This window comes from Phascolarctos cinereus, unplaced genomic scaffold, assembly GCF_003287225.1.
Source record: "Phascolarctos cinereus isolate Bilbo 61053 unplaced genomic scaffold, phaCin_HiC Scaffold_4;HRSCAF=312, whole genome shotgun sequence".
Classification (NCBI taxonomy): domain Eukaryota; kingdom Metazoa; phylum Chordata; class Mammalia; order Diprotodontia; family Phascolarctidae; genus Phascolarctos; species Phascolarctos cinereus.
The window spans coordinates 339,354,897-339,373,096 of record NW_027555847.1 but is presented as its reverse complement, the minus strand read 5'-3'; the positions used below and the strand labels follow the sequence as shown (position 1 = coordinate 339,373,096).

Below are 18,200 nucleotides of genomic sequence, written 5' to 3'. Positions count from 1 at the left end.
AACCATGTGCCTAGGTACAGTGCACAGTAACTCAGTCCTTGTAGGCCCAGCAGCAATTTCGTTTTTTAAAAATTTGTCATCAAATCAGTCATGGCAACCACAGTAATAGTAAGAGAAGCAAAAGAGTCAAAGCTTCCTTTGAGGGTTTTTCAGTCACTATGTGTTAACCAGTCTTGTTTTTTGTTGTTTCAGTTTACATTGAAAATTACCCACCAGACTCCCCATCAAAACCAGCAACAAAGGGGTCCATTTCTGAAAGCTATGACATATCTCTTAAGTGGTGGGAAAAGCAGAAAGGACGATCTCAGACTAGTCACACTTGAAGGTTTCAATTATGATTTATAAGAAATAGCTTTAAAGTTTGAGGTCAATAGCCTGTTAATGGTGAGCCCTGTAAGTTCATCATCAAACAGCTTAAAGAGTCATGGAAACGTCTGCTTGATATTCCAGCACATCACACCTCCCTATCCGTCAGGTATAAAAATTAAATTTATTTCTAAAAGACTAGAATGTAACTAATGTTTCCTCAAAAGCTGAAGCTAGTAATTCTTAGAAAAAAATTTTCCTCGATTTGGACAGAAGTGGCAAGATCTGGCTTCCTCTTTCAGTTAAACATTCCTTCCTTAGCACATGTATTCTTTTAAGAAAAAAAATTCCCTGAGATACTTAAGTTTTACAACAGTCTGAGAAATTTTTGAAGCCTTAGGAACATTAAACTCTTTTTAAAACACCAACTCAAAGAGCATCAAGAATCTATATGGTCCAAGGGTTCTTAATCTAAGATTTCATGAACTTGTTTTTGATACTTTGACAACAATATATCAATATAATTTGTTTCCTTAATAATGTATTTTATTTTACGCACTTAAAAATATTAGTATGCGTAAGATGTGATTTTGTGTAGGGGTTATCTAAATACAGTTTGCAGGGAGTTTTATACATAGATATAAATGTAAATGTAGATCTATAGATATGAAATCTTGCCCACTCCTCTCCAAGGGAGACTTTGATTCCTGCCTGGGGGAGGGGGGAGCAAGAGAATGGGTCATGAGGCTGGCCTTTCTCTTCTCCTCTGAGAGGGGAGATTGGAAAAGATGATCTATCTTCCCTTCCCCCAAATATTGCTGGTCTAAAGGCATGATTTAAAAAAAAAAAAGAAAGAAAGAAAAACCATCCAAGCCACTTTTTGGGTCATTATCCTTTTAAGAGACTAATGTTTCTAATTCACACTAATTTTATATCTACTGGCTTAATTCCTTCCTACCAAATATTAGTTACTTGAAAGACCATCAGTAATAGTGAAAAACTAGTAAACTCATTTATCCAAGTTGATAGAAAACAGAAATCAGAGATATTGTATAGATTAGACTACACCAGAAAAGATACAGAATGAACGAGCTGGATGGGTCAGCCAAGAGATGGGCCCCAATCTTGCCCAACAGGAAATTCCCCAAAATCTCCCTGGAGGAAATCAGGGACCTGTTGAGACATGGCCTCTTTTATACATCTGCCACTTTTCAAAGCCTTTTTTTACCTCCTGCTCTCCAAAATTGGTCCCAAACAGAGTCTGGAGCCATGTATATCCTTTCTTGAAGCAGACATGATGAACATCTCTCCTTTCCAAAGCTGCCCCAGTCATACAGCATTGAGTTATCCTTCTTTCCACCAACCAGAATCGTGCATAAGCAGCAATACACAATGTTAAAGAGGTCAATAACAAAAAGAAAAGGTTGAATACCCCTTGTCTAATTCATCTGTTCTTCCCCAACACCTCCAGACAAGAATACGGCTAACTCATTCTCCAGAAAGGGGAAGGCAACCAGGAGACCAGAAGGCATCAGCCTGGGGATGGGTAGGAATATTCTTCCACTCAAAACTGACAAATCAATTCATCTTTACATGTCTTAGAGATGGCTAATAAAAGATCTGGTTGATGATTGATAGTTCATATAGTTTTTCCAGACTAAATTTATTGGATCTCAAAATACCTTCTTTTCCCAATTAAAATCACACTCCTTGAAATATTAGCCAAGACACTTGGTATCTTTTTACTTTAAAAAAAAAATGAGTCACATCAGTAATACTAGTGAACAACTTCAGTAGTATTCTGACTCAAAGGGGGTCCTCTCCCTTGCCCCATCCCTAAGTCTATGTGTTATCCCCCATTACTGGTAAATTTATGCAAGGCTGGAGAAATATCATATGGCTGCTAAGATTGGTCATCTGTTATTGTCACTTGGTGGTCACACATGCTTCGTTTCCTAACACCAATTTTTGAGAGCGGAAAATGTAAGTGGGGGAAGAGATGTGAAAGAAAACCACATCCTCCTTTTATTTTTTCAGTATATATTAGAGAGCATCAGTGCTCCAAAAGACTCCCAAGAGTAGGTGGGTTCAAGCGAAAATGGACATGCCTTTGACTTCCTTTGTCTCTTTGCTCTCTGGTCTCATGTTCCTACTGCTGATTCCTAGAGGTAAGACTGTTTTTAACTGTTTCTGTTCCAGTCCTTAAATGTGCGGGAGGAGGCCTTGATATTGTTTCTGTCAGAAACAAAGGAGAAGTTATCATAGCTTGCAGAACTTTTACATTTTTAGCATTCTTTCTTGACAGCTAAAATGCATGCTTCTACTTTGGAAGGAAAGCTTTTTCATCATTCTATCTGGGGGAAAAAAAAGGTGCTAAAGCCCCTGGCATTATCTGCTCAGACAAGCAAGAGAAATACAAAGGGGCATCACAACCAGCTTTAAGCTTTAAATTTGCCAATAAGGATAATGTTGAAAACTAGTCAAGTCACAACCTCTAAGAGCCCTTGATAATGTTCTAAGACTACTAAGCTGTGGAGAAGATGGCTATTTGCACTGGTAAAGGGAGATCTCTATATCCATTCATTCATTAGTCCAGTCCCTGGCTCTTTGTTACATGGGCCATATCATTTATTTGGGGGATGGGGAGGTATAATTTATTAACTGTAAAACTCTCATAAATATTATCCAGTAGGCATGAAGAAATATATTGGAGAGTTGGCAATAGGCTTCTGATAGTCTCTGAAAATGAACAACCAAAGTTACAGGGTTAGTTACATATACTTGTAAAGAGAACTTTGTATACAGAGGTGTGCTGGTAAATGTTTGACAAAAAGTTTTCCAAAAAATAATAACAATAATGAAATGGACCCACAGCAAACTTTTAAATTTAGTCTGAATTTTTAACATTTTCTCCATTGCTTATTAAGTCTAAATAATCAACAAAAAACCCTAAATCAAACCTTGATTGATAGACTTTGCAGATTTCCAAGGTATACATTTTCACACTGAAAATTTAACAAACCGCCTTATCATTTGGTTCAAGTTGACTCTAGAATACCATGTATCATCTTCTCCATACTCATAGGCAAATATCTTCAAACAATTCCGGACTATCATGCAAAAATGATATTTTACAAAAGCAAGACTGTTTGTGTACATTCTATCCCCTCTCCTAGGAAGCGAAAGCTGTGGCCCCGTGCCATGACTAGAATAGAAAAATCCAAACCTAATCCCACGTCATTCTTAGTGTGACCACAACTGGAAGGACAAATCAGAAGGAACGTTACGATGGGAAGAGGAAGACGGCAGCTGCTAATAGCCCTCAGGAGTACAGGAATCTTTCACTTCCACTCTAAGGCTACTTAGAAAGTTGATAAAAATAGGAAGAGCCAAAACCTCTGGGGTAGTTTTTATTATGAGTTGGAATATTATAGTGCAATTACAGATGCTTTTTTCTTTTTTGGGGGGGGAGCACGCTAGGCAATGGGGTTAAGTGACTTGCCCAGGGTCACACAGCTAGTAAGTGTCAAGTGTCGGAGGCCAAATTTGAACTCAGGTCCTCCTGACTCCAGGACCAGTGCTCTATCTACTGCACCTCCTAGCTGCCCCAAGAGGTATTTTTCTTGAAAAGATCTAAGGAAGATCTCATCACAACAGCAATTGAGCTACAGGGGTGTAAGGAATCTTGAGGGGCTCTCTGGGCTTGACTGCTTTCAGCTGTGTTTTGTGCTCTCTTGGGGAATTCTTGTGGTTTGTGTTGTGCTGTGCAATGAGATTTTTGGGGTTTGAGACAAAGGATTTAAGTAAAGATTTCTCTAGGGCAGCTAGGCGGTACAGTGTATAGCGTGCCAGACCTAGAGTCAGGAAGACTCGTGTTCCTGAGTTCAAATCTAGCCTCAGACACTTCCTAGCTGTGTGACCCTGTGCAAGTCACTTAACCCTGTTTGCCTCAGTTTCCTCAACTATAAAATGAGCTGGAGAAGGAAATAGCAAACCACTCTAGTATCTTTGCCAAGAAAACCCCAAATTGGGGCAGCTAGGTGGCGCGGTGGATAGAACACCAGCCTTGAAGTCAGGAGGACCTGAGTTCAAATCTGGCCTCAGACCAAACACTTGACACTTACTAGCTGTGTGACCCTGGGCAAGTCATTTAACCCCAATTGCCTAAAAAAGGGGGAAAAAATAGAAGAAAAAAAAAAACAAAAGCCTAAATGGAGTCAGACACGACTGAAACAACTGAACAACAATGATTTCTCTGTACTACATAAATATATGCATGTAGAAAAGCAAGACTGTAGGCTCGTTAAGAGCAGGGATTGTTTCATTCTATGTATTCATAACCCTGGCACCTAGTACAATTCTAGGACGCAAATTTGTGTTCAATGATTAATACAATGGATAGAATACTGGACTGGGAGTCAAGAAACCCTGGGTTCATATCCCCCATCGGACATACTAGTTGTGCCATCCTGGGCAAGTCACTTAACCTTTGATTGCCTGACAAAATGGATTCACTGGATAAGGAAATGGCAAACCAGTGTCTTGGCCAAGAAAACCCCAAACGGAGTCACAAAGAGCTGGACATGACTGAAATGATTGAACGACAACAAAAATAAGAAATTACAAGATGCAAAACACTATCGCCAAAGGAAATCACACTACAGGTCAAAGACTTGGAGGTAAAGTTGTGACCAAAGGGCTGCTTGTGTCCGTTGCATTAAGGGACTTTGCCAGGACCTGAGGGTGGGCAGAAGTTCTGCTCCTCAAAACTAGCTCTAGGATCATAGTCTGGGATCCTCTAAAGGCCACAGCCCCACACAAACACCACTCATGCTCCCCAAACAACTACAGACTTGTTTGGGCCCCGTCTTATCCATCTGCCCTTTGGTTCTCCAGATATTACTAGGCCAGTGATTTGTTACAACTCCAACCTGAATCCTACTCCCCTCTACCATTCCCTCCCGCAAAGACTCTCAAAATCAACATGGTCTTTGTGAGTGACATGGAGGTGGGCCCACCCTCCCAGGTGGAAATGTTTAAAGGCAGCATATCCAAGAAGAGTGAAGAAACAGTTCTTTTCATACAGCCTCTCCAGAAAAGATTGGTGATGGAGACACAGCTTTTATTGGAATTACTTCTTTTTTTTTTTTGAACAGACTCCTGTGTAGATATAATTGGAGGTGATGAAGTATATCCTCATTCAAGACCCTACATGGCCTTAATCCTGGAGGGAAAAAAATTATGTGGAGGAGTTCTGATCAAAGAAAACTGGGTGATAACTGCAGCTCACTGTTCCATGTAAGTAAGCACTTTGCCTCCTTCAAAAAAATTTTAAATTAATTTCACTGAACTGCCCCAATTCTTCGTGCAGATTAATAGGGAAGTAAAACAATGGGATAGAAAGAGCAGAGACAGGCTTTGACTCACAGAAGGAAAAAATTACTAACAAGTAAGTGAACCCAGTGTTGAATATGTTGCTATCATAGCTCCTGTTAATAGGTTCAGAATGTGAATTGGGATTTTTGAGAAGATAGTATTATGTAAAATAAATGTGTGTCTTTAGAATGTTGCAATTTGTAAATCTGAATAATTGAGTGCTTTGTTTTGTTTTTGGTTTGGGGGAGGGTTGAAAGGAGAGGGTGAAGAGAGAGAGACTGGTTCTCCAAAGAAAATAAAGAATCCCAGGTTGAAAAAAAAAAACCTTTAGTATAAAATTTCTATTTTGGAGTTGTTTGAGTCCTACAACCTCATTACTTAACTTCCAGTCTGGTTTCACCCTAGCCCCTGATGTTTTCCATATACCTATCCATCGTATCTACTTGGTTTTTCTGGGGAAGTCCAAATCTGGGACCCTGAATTCCCCAATTAGACCTTTGCTGTCAGAAAACCCCGAACAATCTGTGAATGGGCAAGCCTGCCTCACCCAACGACAAAAAGGCCGGGGCCCAGGGTCCACATGGGAATATAACTCTCTCCTCAAAGCCCATTTGCTGAAGACTCCTCTGAGGGACACTGGCAACTCCAGTGCTCCATGCCTACAGGATGGGTGAAATTAGCAAGAGCTAGAGAGAAGAGAGATCCTGGTCTTCCACTTTTCAGTTTGAGAAAGAAGACACATGTTCCAGATTCTCTTCAAGTCCTTGAACATGATTGAGGTGCCGGACTCCTCTATGTGTCAGCTTCTTCTCAGGTTTTCTTCCCCTTCAGGGAACTGAAGAAGTCTAGAACTGGAAATCAGGAAATCAGGCTCCCTCTCCTCCCAAGCTCTTATCAATCCTCCCTATCCTCTTCCCTATCCTCCACGAAGGCATAGAGCATTGAAGTAATTGATCTCCAACAAAGAGGAGTCTTATTCAAATGGGTTTTGAAGCTAGGGCTACACAGTCTCTGCAAAATGTGAGGTCAGCTGAAGCAGATGAACTATTTCACAACCATCAGTAAGAAGCAGAGAATGCTACAAAGCTCAACAGCAGGATAGCCATTTATTCCTTTCTCTTAGGGCAGCTAGGTGACACAGTGGTTAAAGACCTGGGGTCAAGAGGACCTGAGTTTGAGTCCAGCCTCAGATACTTACTGTCACCCTGGGCAAGTCATTTAACCCTGTTTGCCTCAGTTTCCTCATCCATAAAATGAGCTGTAAAAGGAAATGGCAAACCTCTCCTTAAAAATAGTTCCTATTTTACAGAGTGCTGAAGGTTTGCAAAGCACCTTACAGGTGTTATCTCACTTGATTCTCACAAAAATCCTGTGAAGTAGGTGCTATCATTACCCCCATTTTACAGACGAGGAAACAGACAGAGAAGTTAAGTGACTTGCCAGGTTCACATAGATAAGTAAGTGTCAGAATTTACTCCTTTTTCTGATTCACAGTCCAGCAGCTACCCACTGTACCACTTACCTGACTCTCCTTGTAAAGAGTGTTGTTTAGTTGTGTCTGACTCTTCATGACCCCATTTGGGGTTTTCTTGGCAAAGATACTGGAGTGGTTTGCCATTTCCTTCTCCAGCTCATTTGACAGATGAGGAAACTGAGGCAAACAGTGTTAAATGACTTGCCCAGGGTCACACAGCTAGTAAGTGTCTGAGGCTGGGGTTGAACTCGGGAAGATGTCTTCCTGACTCCAGGCTGGCATTCTATCTGCTTTGCCACCTACCACTCCTCATATATTGTATTAGTACTAAGTAGATATATACTACTATTACTACTACTACTACTAAGAAGACAAACTTGTATGCCAATACTTTACTCAATTACCAAAAAAAAAAATTCTTTTAGTCACTTGTGCAATAGTCCAGAGAACATTAATTAAATATTGCTTATCTTAGGACCATTTCTATCTGAATTTTATCCCCCCCCAAAAAAAAAGAGGAAAATGAGATGAATAACCATAATGCCTTAGATATATAAAGCATTTTAGAGTTTTCCCTTTATTTTCACATCCCTTTCACATCTACAACAAATAGGGCATTTCAGCAATATACATCTCTACACACAGTTGACATAGCTAGATCAGCAACATGACATAGGCAGCAACTAATTGGAATTACCTGATACTAACAGCATCATATCTGATTCAGAAAAAGAACAACCAATGTCATTCTTGGAGCTCACTCAAAAAGCAAGAAAGAGGCAGAAAAACAGATAATGACTGTTAAGAAAGAGATTCCCTACCCATGCTATGACCAAACCACACATGAAGGTGATCTTAAACTTCTTCAGGTATGCAATTTCCAATTTGTTCTTCTTTTACACATAGAACTGCTATGAATTAGTCAACACATCAGTTGTTGGCCTTATAACTGTAGGGAGTTAATCAAAGATGTTTCCTGATCAGCATGATGAATTTATAAGATGATGTGCTTTTGGGAAGAATTTTGAAATATCTCCTGATTCAAGGAATCCCCCAGGGGTCTTTGGATAGATTTCACAGGGTCTGCACTTGGATGGGGAAAATATGGATCTTTACTTCTATATAATTAGTTTTCTTTGCAATCTTATGCATTTTATTTTGTGCATTGAAATACATGAAACAGAAAAGGGGTCCATAAGCTTTACCAGGCTGCGAAAGAGATCCATGACACACACAAAAAAGGTTAAGAACCCCTGCTATAAAGTACCTGTAGATGCTGTGTTGAGAGGAAAAAAGACTCTCTTATTTGTGTCTCAGTGACTGGGGCTGTCCCCAAGATGAACTGGTTGGTTAGGAGCTACCCTTTAGTATCTCCAGGTCCACAGATTTCATGAACTGGGGCTGCCCCAAGATGAACTGATTGACCCCCAGGGTTAAGGTTTCAGAAGCTCCACCACATTAGAGGGGAGATAATATACGAGTCTGCAAAAAGGAGCTTTCATCTAGAACTTGGGCCCTTTTCCTTTTTCTACTAGAGACAGCTTACTAAAGGCAGTATGTGTTGGGGGTGAGGAAAGTGAGGAGGAGGGAGAGTCTCTCTTAAGGGGCATAAGAATCACTGCCTTGGGGCAAAAGCATATATCATAAGCAGACATGCCCACAGACATAGCTAGGTGGCCAGTGGATAGAATGCTGGGCCTGGAGTCAGGAAGACCTGAGTTCAAATATGGCCTCAGACACTAGCTGTATGACCCTGAGCAAGTCACTTAACCTGAGTCTGTTTTAGTTTCCTCCTCTGAAAAATGGAGATAATAATAGGCCCCACTTACCAGGATTGTTTTGAGGATCCAATGAAATAATATTCGTAAGTATTTAGCACAGTGCCTGGCACATATTGCACATTTAATAAATGCTTATTTTTCCTTCCTTCCAGTGGGGAGGAAAGGTAACTAAAAGATTTCCTTGATAAATTCCCTAGATATCAGAGGGTCTCATATTTAAAGCCAGAAGAGACCCTGGAGATTCATAAATTCACAGTTGGGAAGGACCTTGGAAGTCCAATTCCCTTATTTTGTAGACGAGGAGGTGGTCACTCAGAGGTTATGTGACACGTAGCTTACAAGTGTCAGAGGTGGGACTGGAACCCAGATCTTCTTGACTTCAGACCCAGAGCCCTACCTATCTACTGTACCATGCCCCCTCATACTGCATTTTCATTAGTTTCATAGATTTTCATTAAAGCCAACGGATCTACTAACTCCATAAGCTGCCTTAGAGGGTTTTTTTGTATTTTTTTATAGGACAATTTTTATTTCACCCCTGTCAGAATTCAAAGGATTGGCTCAGATTCTTAGGATCTGGCCCACTTGCATTAGTGATACAAATGCTTAGATTTCTTAAGAGCCTGGCCAATTGGTGGATTCTTTAAATTTCACTCACCCTCCCCTCCATTGATGTTTTAATAAACCTTGTCTTTGGCTGAAAGAAGGCTTGGGATGAATTTATTCGGACAGGACCCAAGTGTCATGATTTTGGGGTACCAGCACCCCTAAACCTTTAAACCTCAACATTTTGGTGGCCTGTACAGGTAAGCTGCCTAACCCCAAGCTCTTCTCCAGCCAAGACTGGAAGGTATGTAAGCCCCCTTTCCTCTTACTTGCCCCGCAGTTGGGGCTGCTCTCCAAGCACCTAGAAAGGCTTGGAGATGCTTTTTGGGCAGACAGCTACGAGGCTGTCTTGAACTCAGCCTCATGCTCTCAGGCTCTCAATCCACTGGTTCAGTTTGAGGCCAAGGACCCGGGTACACCTTCCGCAGCATAGATGACAAGGATGGACACCCTATCCAGAAGCATATGCCCAATTCTCTTCGTGCTAGGGAATTGGGAAAACTGCAGATACTTTTTGGTTCCCTGAGGCTTACTTACTTCTTTCACTCCACACCCCTGGATCCTCCTTCAAGGAGGCTACAGGGAAAAGCTAGAACAAATGAAAACATCTTAACAGATTCTGGAGGCTTTGTGATCAATCATAAAGGAATTTTGAAACACTTCCTTACAACCCTGCTCCCTCCCTTCTCCCACTCCCTTTCCTTGAGTCAAGAGGGTATCTTTGTTAACCCCTCTCATAGGAGAAGAGAGTTTCACCCTTCCCCCCTCACCTTCAAATTTGCCCTCCCTCACCTGGCAAAAGGAAGGAGAGGGGAGGGCAGCAGCTACAGCATGGGACCCACTAGCAATGGCCTTGGGCCCTGGGGCAACCTTTGCCAAAAAGCATCACCCTGGTTTGGCACAGCCTGCTCACCCCCACCTCAACCCCCAGCAGCTGTGGGGAGAAAGGGAAGGGGGATAGTTAAGGTAAAGAAGATAGCCTTCAAACTTGGGTCAGCCCGCTCTTTTAAAGTTGTAGTTTTAACTGTTAATGATGAGATGCTGACTCTCTGTGTAAAGTAATTTGGAAATACATTTAACAAAACTAAAGTCACCTGATTGACAATAGGTTTGTTTCAAGTTTAGCTTGTCTAGGCTCCATTCTCCCTTGGCCACGTGGTCCAGGTCCCTGGTGTTCTGTTACCTCACAATCACCTCAGCTTACTGATCACTGTCATCCAGATCCTTCTTAGACCCTTCCTCAAGTCACCCCAGACTACTTGGCTATGCCTAGATCCCTCCCACAGTCTTTCTGTGTATAAGGTCCATCTGGCCTCCACTAAGGTGCTCAGATTCTTAAGATCTGGCACACTTGCATTAGTACAAATGCTTAGATTATTTAAGAGTCTGGCCAATATGGCACATCTTTAATAAACCTTACCTTTGGCTGGAAAAAAAAAACCAAAGGATTTCCTGGAGCCCATTACAATTAAATTGCTCCTCTCACTTTCTATCCCTAGAACCCATACCAACCTCTAGTCTTATAGTACTACCCTAAGGGTGTGAACTTGGTGAATACACCATCAGAACCCTTGACCTTTGGAAGCTACAATCAGGTAGGCAAACGCCAAGTTTTGCTCCCCCCACTTTAGGACTCAAGCCTCTCCCATTCTCCCAGCCCCAGGCTTCATGTACTTGATCCTTGGTCCTAGGATTCCTAATATTATTCCAGAAGTCTGATGTTTGAGAACACTTTCCACTCTCTTCCCCCCCGCCCAATATTGGCCAGGTTGCTCCTCTCTCTTTGACTGCCATCTCTCAGACCAAAGGCTTCTACCATTGCTTCTTCCCATGGCTGCCATATCTGGGGTGGAAGGGGATACTTTGGGTTTGGGGGTGGGGGACGGAAGGATGTGAAAAGGAGGGTTTCACATACACACACACACACATAAATGCATTCTTGGGTTTCTGGTCTTTGATGTGTGCTCAGTTCTGTCTGGATCTCTCCAATTTGAATCTATTTTATTGGCAACAAAGATGTGCATTATTTTACTATCCTGTCCTCATAATATAATTGTTTACATTTGTTATCCAATAGCTGAATGGAAAAGTGAAGATTACAAAGGCTGTAAGACTACTGAAACTGCCCCAAAGTGGAAAAGACATCAAACCGGGTACTGCTTGCCAAGTTGCAGGATGGGGAAAAACAGTCAACAGATCCAATAAGCCTTCAGACACTCTGAGAGAAGTCAACGTCACTGTTATCGACAGAAAAATCTGCAATGATGAAGATCATTACAATCTTAAACCTTTTATTGGCCCAAACATGATTTGTGCTGGAGATATAAATGGCGGGAAAGACTCGTGTGATGTAAGTAAAAGAACAAGTTGGAGTTAGTAGTTACTTTGTTAGGTAAACAGAGTCAGGGATAGAATGAATGGTTCGCCTTTCTAAATGAAGGAGATTATTGTGGGTGAGGAAACAGATGAAGGGAAATTAATGTGAGTGCCCCACCACTGGAGACAGCTGTGGTCCAGATTGTGAAATAGATGGAGCTGGTCAGTGCCATGCAGCTTCCTTTTCTCAGTCCCCAGCCATATCCTTTAACATTCTATTCCTCACATGTCCAAGTCACCTTGACAGGACAGAACCTCACTCCCTATTCCCCAACACCTCTTCAACTCTCTCTGCCAACTCATCAAAACATACATCCTCTGTCCTGTCATCCCCTGTCCTAAAGATCAGAGAGGGTGTGAGATGCCCATAGTCATACAGATAGCTAACATCAGAGGCCAGGTTTTAACCCAGCTCTTCCCATTATGCCATGCTGCCTCCTTAACCCTTAATGAATAAAAGCCATTGCTGTGAATTTTCAGCACCATGACAAGCCTACAAAGGAGATGGGTTTGATCAGACCTCTTAGATTAGCCCATATTAGCAGTTTCCCTACTCCACCTTCTCAAATGGCTTGCTAGCCCTGTTTAACTATGCCAGATGGTTTGTATAAACGATAACTTACTTCTGTAGGAGTGCTACAGGATAGAGGATCCTGCCCATCGACCACCAGATTTCTCTGCAGGTAGTCATATTTTGGCTCCCATTCTGACTGATAATAATATCTAGCATTTACATACAGCCTACTATGTGACAGGTGCTATAATAATAAATATATATATATATATCTTTTTATATGCATATATATATATATATATATATAACTTCTACTATATACCAGAGTGCTTTATAAATATTATCTCATTTGATCGTCACAACAACCCTAGAAGGTAGGTGTTATCATCCCCATTTTACAGCTGAGAAAACTGAGGCAAGCAGAGGTTAAGTGACATGGGCACAGTCATATAGGTAACATCAGAATTAAGATTTGAATTGAGGCCCTCTGACTCTAGCGCACATCTTAGTATGTCACTGGTTGCTAAGAATTTTCTAATCCAAATGAAATCTAAGAAAAGATATCTTTTCTGAGATTTTTGTTAGGCCATTATTGGGTTTTGGGTTGGGCTCCTGGTCTGGCATGGCTTAGATTTTGGACTTGGGCTCTTTTTGTTTTTGTTTGGTTTTTGGTAGGGGGATAATCCATAAAGAGGGGTAGTGAGGTGGCACATTAGATAGAGTTCTAGGCTTGGATCTGAGTTTAAATCCAGCTTTAGACACTAGTTGTGAGACCCTGGGCAAGTCACTTAACCCTGTTTGCCTCAGTTTCTTCATCTGTAAAATGAACTGACAAAGGAAATGGCAAACCACTCCAGGATCTTTACCAACAGTCACGAGGTCAGACTCGACTGAAATGACTGAATAATCCATAAAGAACTTAAACCACCAAGACATCTTTTCTTGGACTTCAGTCTAAATGTCTCAAATATATTTGACTAATTTGTTCTTTGGTGTTAAAGCATTGCTTTTAATTAAATTACTAAATTCACCATGTCCAGAACTTTTTCAAAAAGAAAAGATTTTGATTAATTTCAGACGATGAGAAAAAAAAACACACAAAAAGATTTAGCTGATGCTGCTAGGATTTTAGCTCGTACTTTCACTGATTCTGAAAGAAACTGAATGATAAAATTTAGGATTTTTCAAATATTACCTAACATAATTGTATTTATTAAGCATTAACTCTCACTTGACCTAAGTATAAACCAAAGACAATTCATTTTTTAAAAATCTTTTAAACCTTTTTCCTATTTTAATTAACATTTAATGTTGATTTCCCTCCCACCACATGTCTCCTTTTTTTTTTTCCAGGGGGATTCTGGTGGCCCTTTGATATGCCAAGGCAGTTTTACAGGAATCACTTCGTTTGGTCTTCCTGGAAAATGCGGGGTTCCCCAAGGACCTGGTGTCTACACTCTTCTCTCAGTGAAATACCTCAACTGGATAAAGAATACCATCAAGAGAGTGGCTTAGCCCACTTTGACTCAGTCCCGATGATTCCTTAATGCTATAATCAACAATCAGGACCTAAGAGAAAATCAATTTTTTTCCTGAAGCATAAGTAAATGTAAGCCAAGTTTCCACTGGCAAAGTGAAGCTAAAAATTGAGAGTAATTTAGGTAATTCAAATTAAAAAAACGCAGATGTTAATGAAAAGTGGAATTTTGCCTGATTTATTCAGATAACTGCCTTAATAACCTGACCGATCTGCCCCTCCTATGTGAGAAATACAGCAGATGTGGATGGCTCCAAGATCCTGTCTGGACAGCATTAGAAAAACTCATGTTTCCTTAGGTACAAACTCACAAAGCGTCTTCTTCACAACCCTATGAGGAAGGTAGTATTTGCTAACACAGGACAATTTAGGGTATCGTTTAAACTAAAAGACTGGTTGTTCACGTGAAATCTGTCGAACTATTTATATTCGCTTTACCAAAGCTGTATCTATACCCCAACCCCAAATTCAGCATCCTGATTCATCCTAGCTTTTCTAGACAAAGGTTAGAAGGAATAAGCATTTACATAGTACCTAACCTGCTGAGCCTCCCTCAGGTTTCTGGATGCAGACTAAGAGCATGACCAGCACCAGAGCAAGAGAGCTGAATGAAGGCTCTACCCAAGAATGTGATGATAATAACTTGTTCTCCAGGGAGGAAAAATGTATGCAAGACACACTTTCAAATTTAACCTACATTATTAACATTGTATTCACCACTTTCTTACGACTAGTCAATCAGCAAAACACCAAATCAAGCCCTAAGTAGTAGTTTGCAGATTTCATAGCTTTCATGAGCTGGCTCCAGCATACCACTGGCTATGTTCTTAATGAATGTACTTTCCCTCCTCTGAATATCCTTCCTTTGCTATGGTTACCTAAGTAAACCTCCTTTTGCCAGCTGTTAGAAGGACTGCAAGAGTCTCGTTCCATTCCAGTTTTGACCATGAGATACTTATTAACCTGGCCGATTACATTTTATTTTATAAAAATTCAAAATTTACAACTGATATGTAAGCCATTTTATCTCTGTTACATGGTATATTCTTCCTGTTCATGTCATATTATACTTCAAATTTCATAAACATTTAACTACAACAAAAATTTCTTTTTTTTTTTACAAATCACCTAGACTTTGATTCAATTCAATAATGTTTTCTTAGATGTCTATACAAGTAAATCTATCTATCTAAAGTATCTTGTACTTTTTCCAGTACAAGATAATGGGAAAACAGTGACAAAAATGAAATAGTCCTTACCCTCAACAATTTCATATTCTGCTGGAAAGATAAAATATGAACACAAATAATACAGAAACAAAACTGAGGAGGGAGAGAGCAGTACTAATTGGGGATTAGGAACTGTTTCACAGAAGAGATTGACCTGAGCCTTGGAAAGAGAAAGGGTGGAGATGATGAGAGGGTTAGAATGAAGGCAAGGATGTGAGATGGAATCCTAAGTTTGGGAAATCACTAGCGTCCCAGTTGGGCTTAAAGAGACTATGGCAAGGGGGATAGAATGAAGTAAGGCTGTGAAAATTAGGTGGGAGCCAGACTATGGAGAGCCTTAAAATGCTAAGTTGAGGAGGTTGTATGGTTTATCCTAGAGGCAGTACAGAGCCACTGAAGTTTTTAAGGAAGGGAGTAATCAGATCAAATCTTTGCCTAAGAAAGATTTGGATGTTGGGAGTGGGTTACATCTTATGGAGTCTGGACTGGAATGAGAGAGCTCAGAAGAAAAAGACTTAATTGGAGGGTCAGAGGGTATTGTAGGAGTGTAGGGTAGTAGTCTTTAAAGTGAGGTGCACAAGCCCCAAAGATGTGCAAGATGATCCATTTAGTTGTGGAGGAAGAAATTAGAACGTCTAGCTACATTATTATATATTAAAATGTATGCCTAAAATAAAACATTACTTACACAGAAATACTACTTACTTATAAAATTAGAATTAAGCTGTGTAAATATTTAATAGCTAGATAAGCACATACACTAACTTGGTATATATGTCATATGCCTTCTGCTTCCTAAGGGAAGAGCAAGACCTCCAGATTACGGAAGGGTTGAAGTGGTACCCTCCCTTGTTTTCCGCTATTGGCTCATTGCAACATATTGCAGTCTATGTGTACCAGGTTAAGTGAATTCAGGGACTATATTATCCAGCTTTAACTAATTCTCACAGAATGAACAAGGAGCTTTGTAAAATTCCTGCAAAGAAACCACAGGGTAAAGATGAAATACTTTTGAAAGCACAATCGAACTATAAAATAACAGACATTTCTACTCCTGGGAGGAATTTTCTATCAGCCATATTCTATGGATACAAAGACAATGTTTATCTAATCAGATCTGCCAAAAAAGTTAACAAAGAAAATACAAAATTATCAAGAATATTATTTTGAATACAGATTTACATCTACTATCATTAATGATGGCCCTTACCTTCACTACATTTTGCCCTGAGATATTAGTCATCACAATTAGGAAGAATTTTAAAAACTAAACTTTGGTCGTCAAAAAAGATGTGTCACCTATAAAAACTTGCATAATTACACACTTAAATTTGGAAACAGAACTTTCTAGCCTGCATCCAAATCAAATGAAGACTTTCATTGGATTTTGAAATTACTTTATTAAAAAAAAAAATAAGTAACACCATCTAATTAGTTTGCAAGAACCACTTATTAACATAAAAAAGATAGAAATTTGCTAGAAAATTTTCAACAAAAACTTTTGCCTAATTGGTGAACTGGAACTGAAAGATAAACATTCAGAATTAGAAAATACATCTACTGATGTACTTCTTTCATTTGGATCCATACAATTTTTCCAAGATATCTTTTTCGGCTATGACAACCACAAAACCACGAATGAAAACAAACTGAACTTAGAAACAGACCTTCAAATCATTTGGTTTAACAAAGCGTTAAGGCAAGATTTTAAAAAACATGGAAGCATATTCAATCACATCCCATTAAAATATCATTATTAATAATTTGTGAAAAATTAGCTTATTAGAGCAAATGCTATTAGTAACACTTTAAAATTGTTTTTAATATTATTTCATCTTCATCTCATATTTTTGCATTCTTATTTTTGGCCATGTGAACATAAAGTGTCCCAAAACTCTTAGGGCAGTTTCACATTCTAATAGCTGACATTATACGTATTTAATTAATTATTTAAGTGAGTGAAAATAAAAGGGCAAATGCTCAAAAGATTTGGGTTTTGGGCTTTGTCTTTGTGATTGTTATTTTTTTGCTGATGGGGTATGGGATCAAAAAACTTTATAGATCATTGTTCTAGGGGAGAGAGGGGTCTAAATGAGGGTGGTGGCCATGTAAATGGAGGAAAATGGAAGTAACAATATTGGGCAACTGATTGGATGTGTAGGATGGCAGAGAAGGAAAAGTCATTGATGACTCAGCAGTCACAAATCTAGGTAAGTGAGAGAATAGTAGTACATGCAACAGAAACAGAGAAGTGTGGAGGAGGGGCAAGTATAATGAAAGAAGGAAATGAGCTTCATTTTGGGCAGCATTGAGTTTGAGGTGCTCATAAGAGATGTAGAAGGGTTTAAGAGTGTGTGAGGACAGCTTCAAGGACATTATTAGGGCTGGATTTATAGATCTGGGAGTCATTGATGAAGACATTATTTTTTCCTTTGCCCCAGGCTTTACACACATACACACACACACACACACACACACACACACACACACACACACACACACACACACACATGCTCATCAGCAGATGAGTGTGTTCATACTTTTGTAAGTACAAATCCTTGGTTACAAGTTATTGGTTCCAAGTTACATGTGTCATGTGAGAAAAGTAAAAAATAATGCTCTCAGTATAACTACACTATGTCATGTGATTTCTAAAAAGCTTGTAAACCATGTAGAGTCATGAGAAAGTGGTTTTGGGGATGATAGATTCACTCCAGCTTCTATAATGCTCTCAGTTCAATGATCATTCACATTCTTACTTCATCCATCTGAGATGCAGTCAACCAACTACCATTTATTAAACACCTACTAAGTTCCAGGCATAGTAGTAGGAGCCGGGGACTCAATGACAATGAATGCAACAATCCCCATTCTCAAGGATCTTATAATCTAACGGGAGAGACAACAGGTACATATTATAAGTATATGTAGAAAAGAAATATAAAAGGAATAAATACAAATAAATAGTGTCATTAAATAACAATGTAGTTTTGGAGGAAGG

At 39.7% G+C, this 18,200-nt stretch overlaps 1 protein-coding gene across 1 annotated transcript; it reads left to right on the top strand.

Moving 5' to 3' along the window:
* The first annotated feature begins 2,350 nt into the window (after positions 1 to 2,350).
* Positions 2,351 to 14,131, top strand: GZMA (granzyme A). Its single transcript, XM_020997160.2, has 5 exons — positions 2,351 to 2,474; positions 5,463 to 5,604; positions 7,884 to 8,025; positions 11,621 to 11,893; positions 13,787 to 14,131. The coding sequence occupies exons 1-5, from the start codon at positions 2,405 to 2,407 to the stop codon at positions 13,946 to 13,948; spliced, it is 789 nt and encodes a 262-aa protein (XP_020852819.1). The 5' UTR covers positions 2,351 to 2,404; the 3' UTR covers positions 13,949 to 14,131.
* The last annotated feature ends 4,069 nt before the right edge of the window (positions 14,132 to 18,200 follow it).

What these genes read in the sequence shown, in the direction of transcription:
- GZMA (XM_020997160.2), top strand. Translation starts at nt 2,405, where the DNA reads ATGGACATGCCTTTGACTTCCTTTGTCTCTTTGCTCTCTGGTCTCATG. An exon ending in CCTACTGCTGATTCCTAGAG is followed by an intron (nt 2,475 to 5,462) that starts GTAAGACTGTTT and finishes TTTTTTGAACAG; the next exon opens with ACTCCTGTGTAGATATAATT. An exon ending in GTGATCTTAAACTTCTTCAG is followed by an intron (nt 8,026 to 11,620) that starts GTATGCAATTTC and finishes GTTATCCAATAG; the next exon opens with CTGAATGGAAAAGTGAAGAT.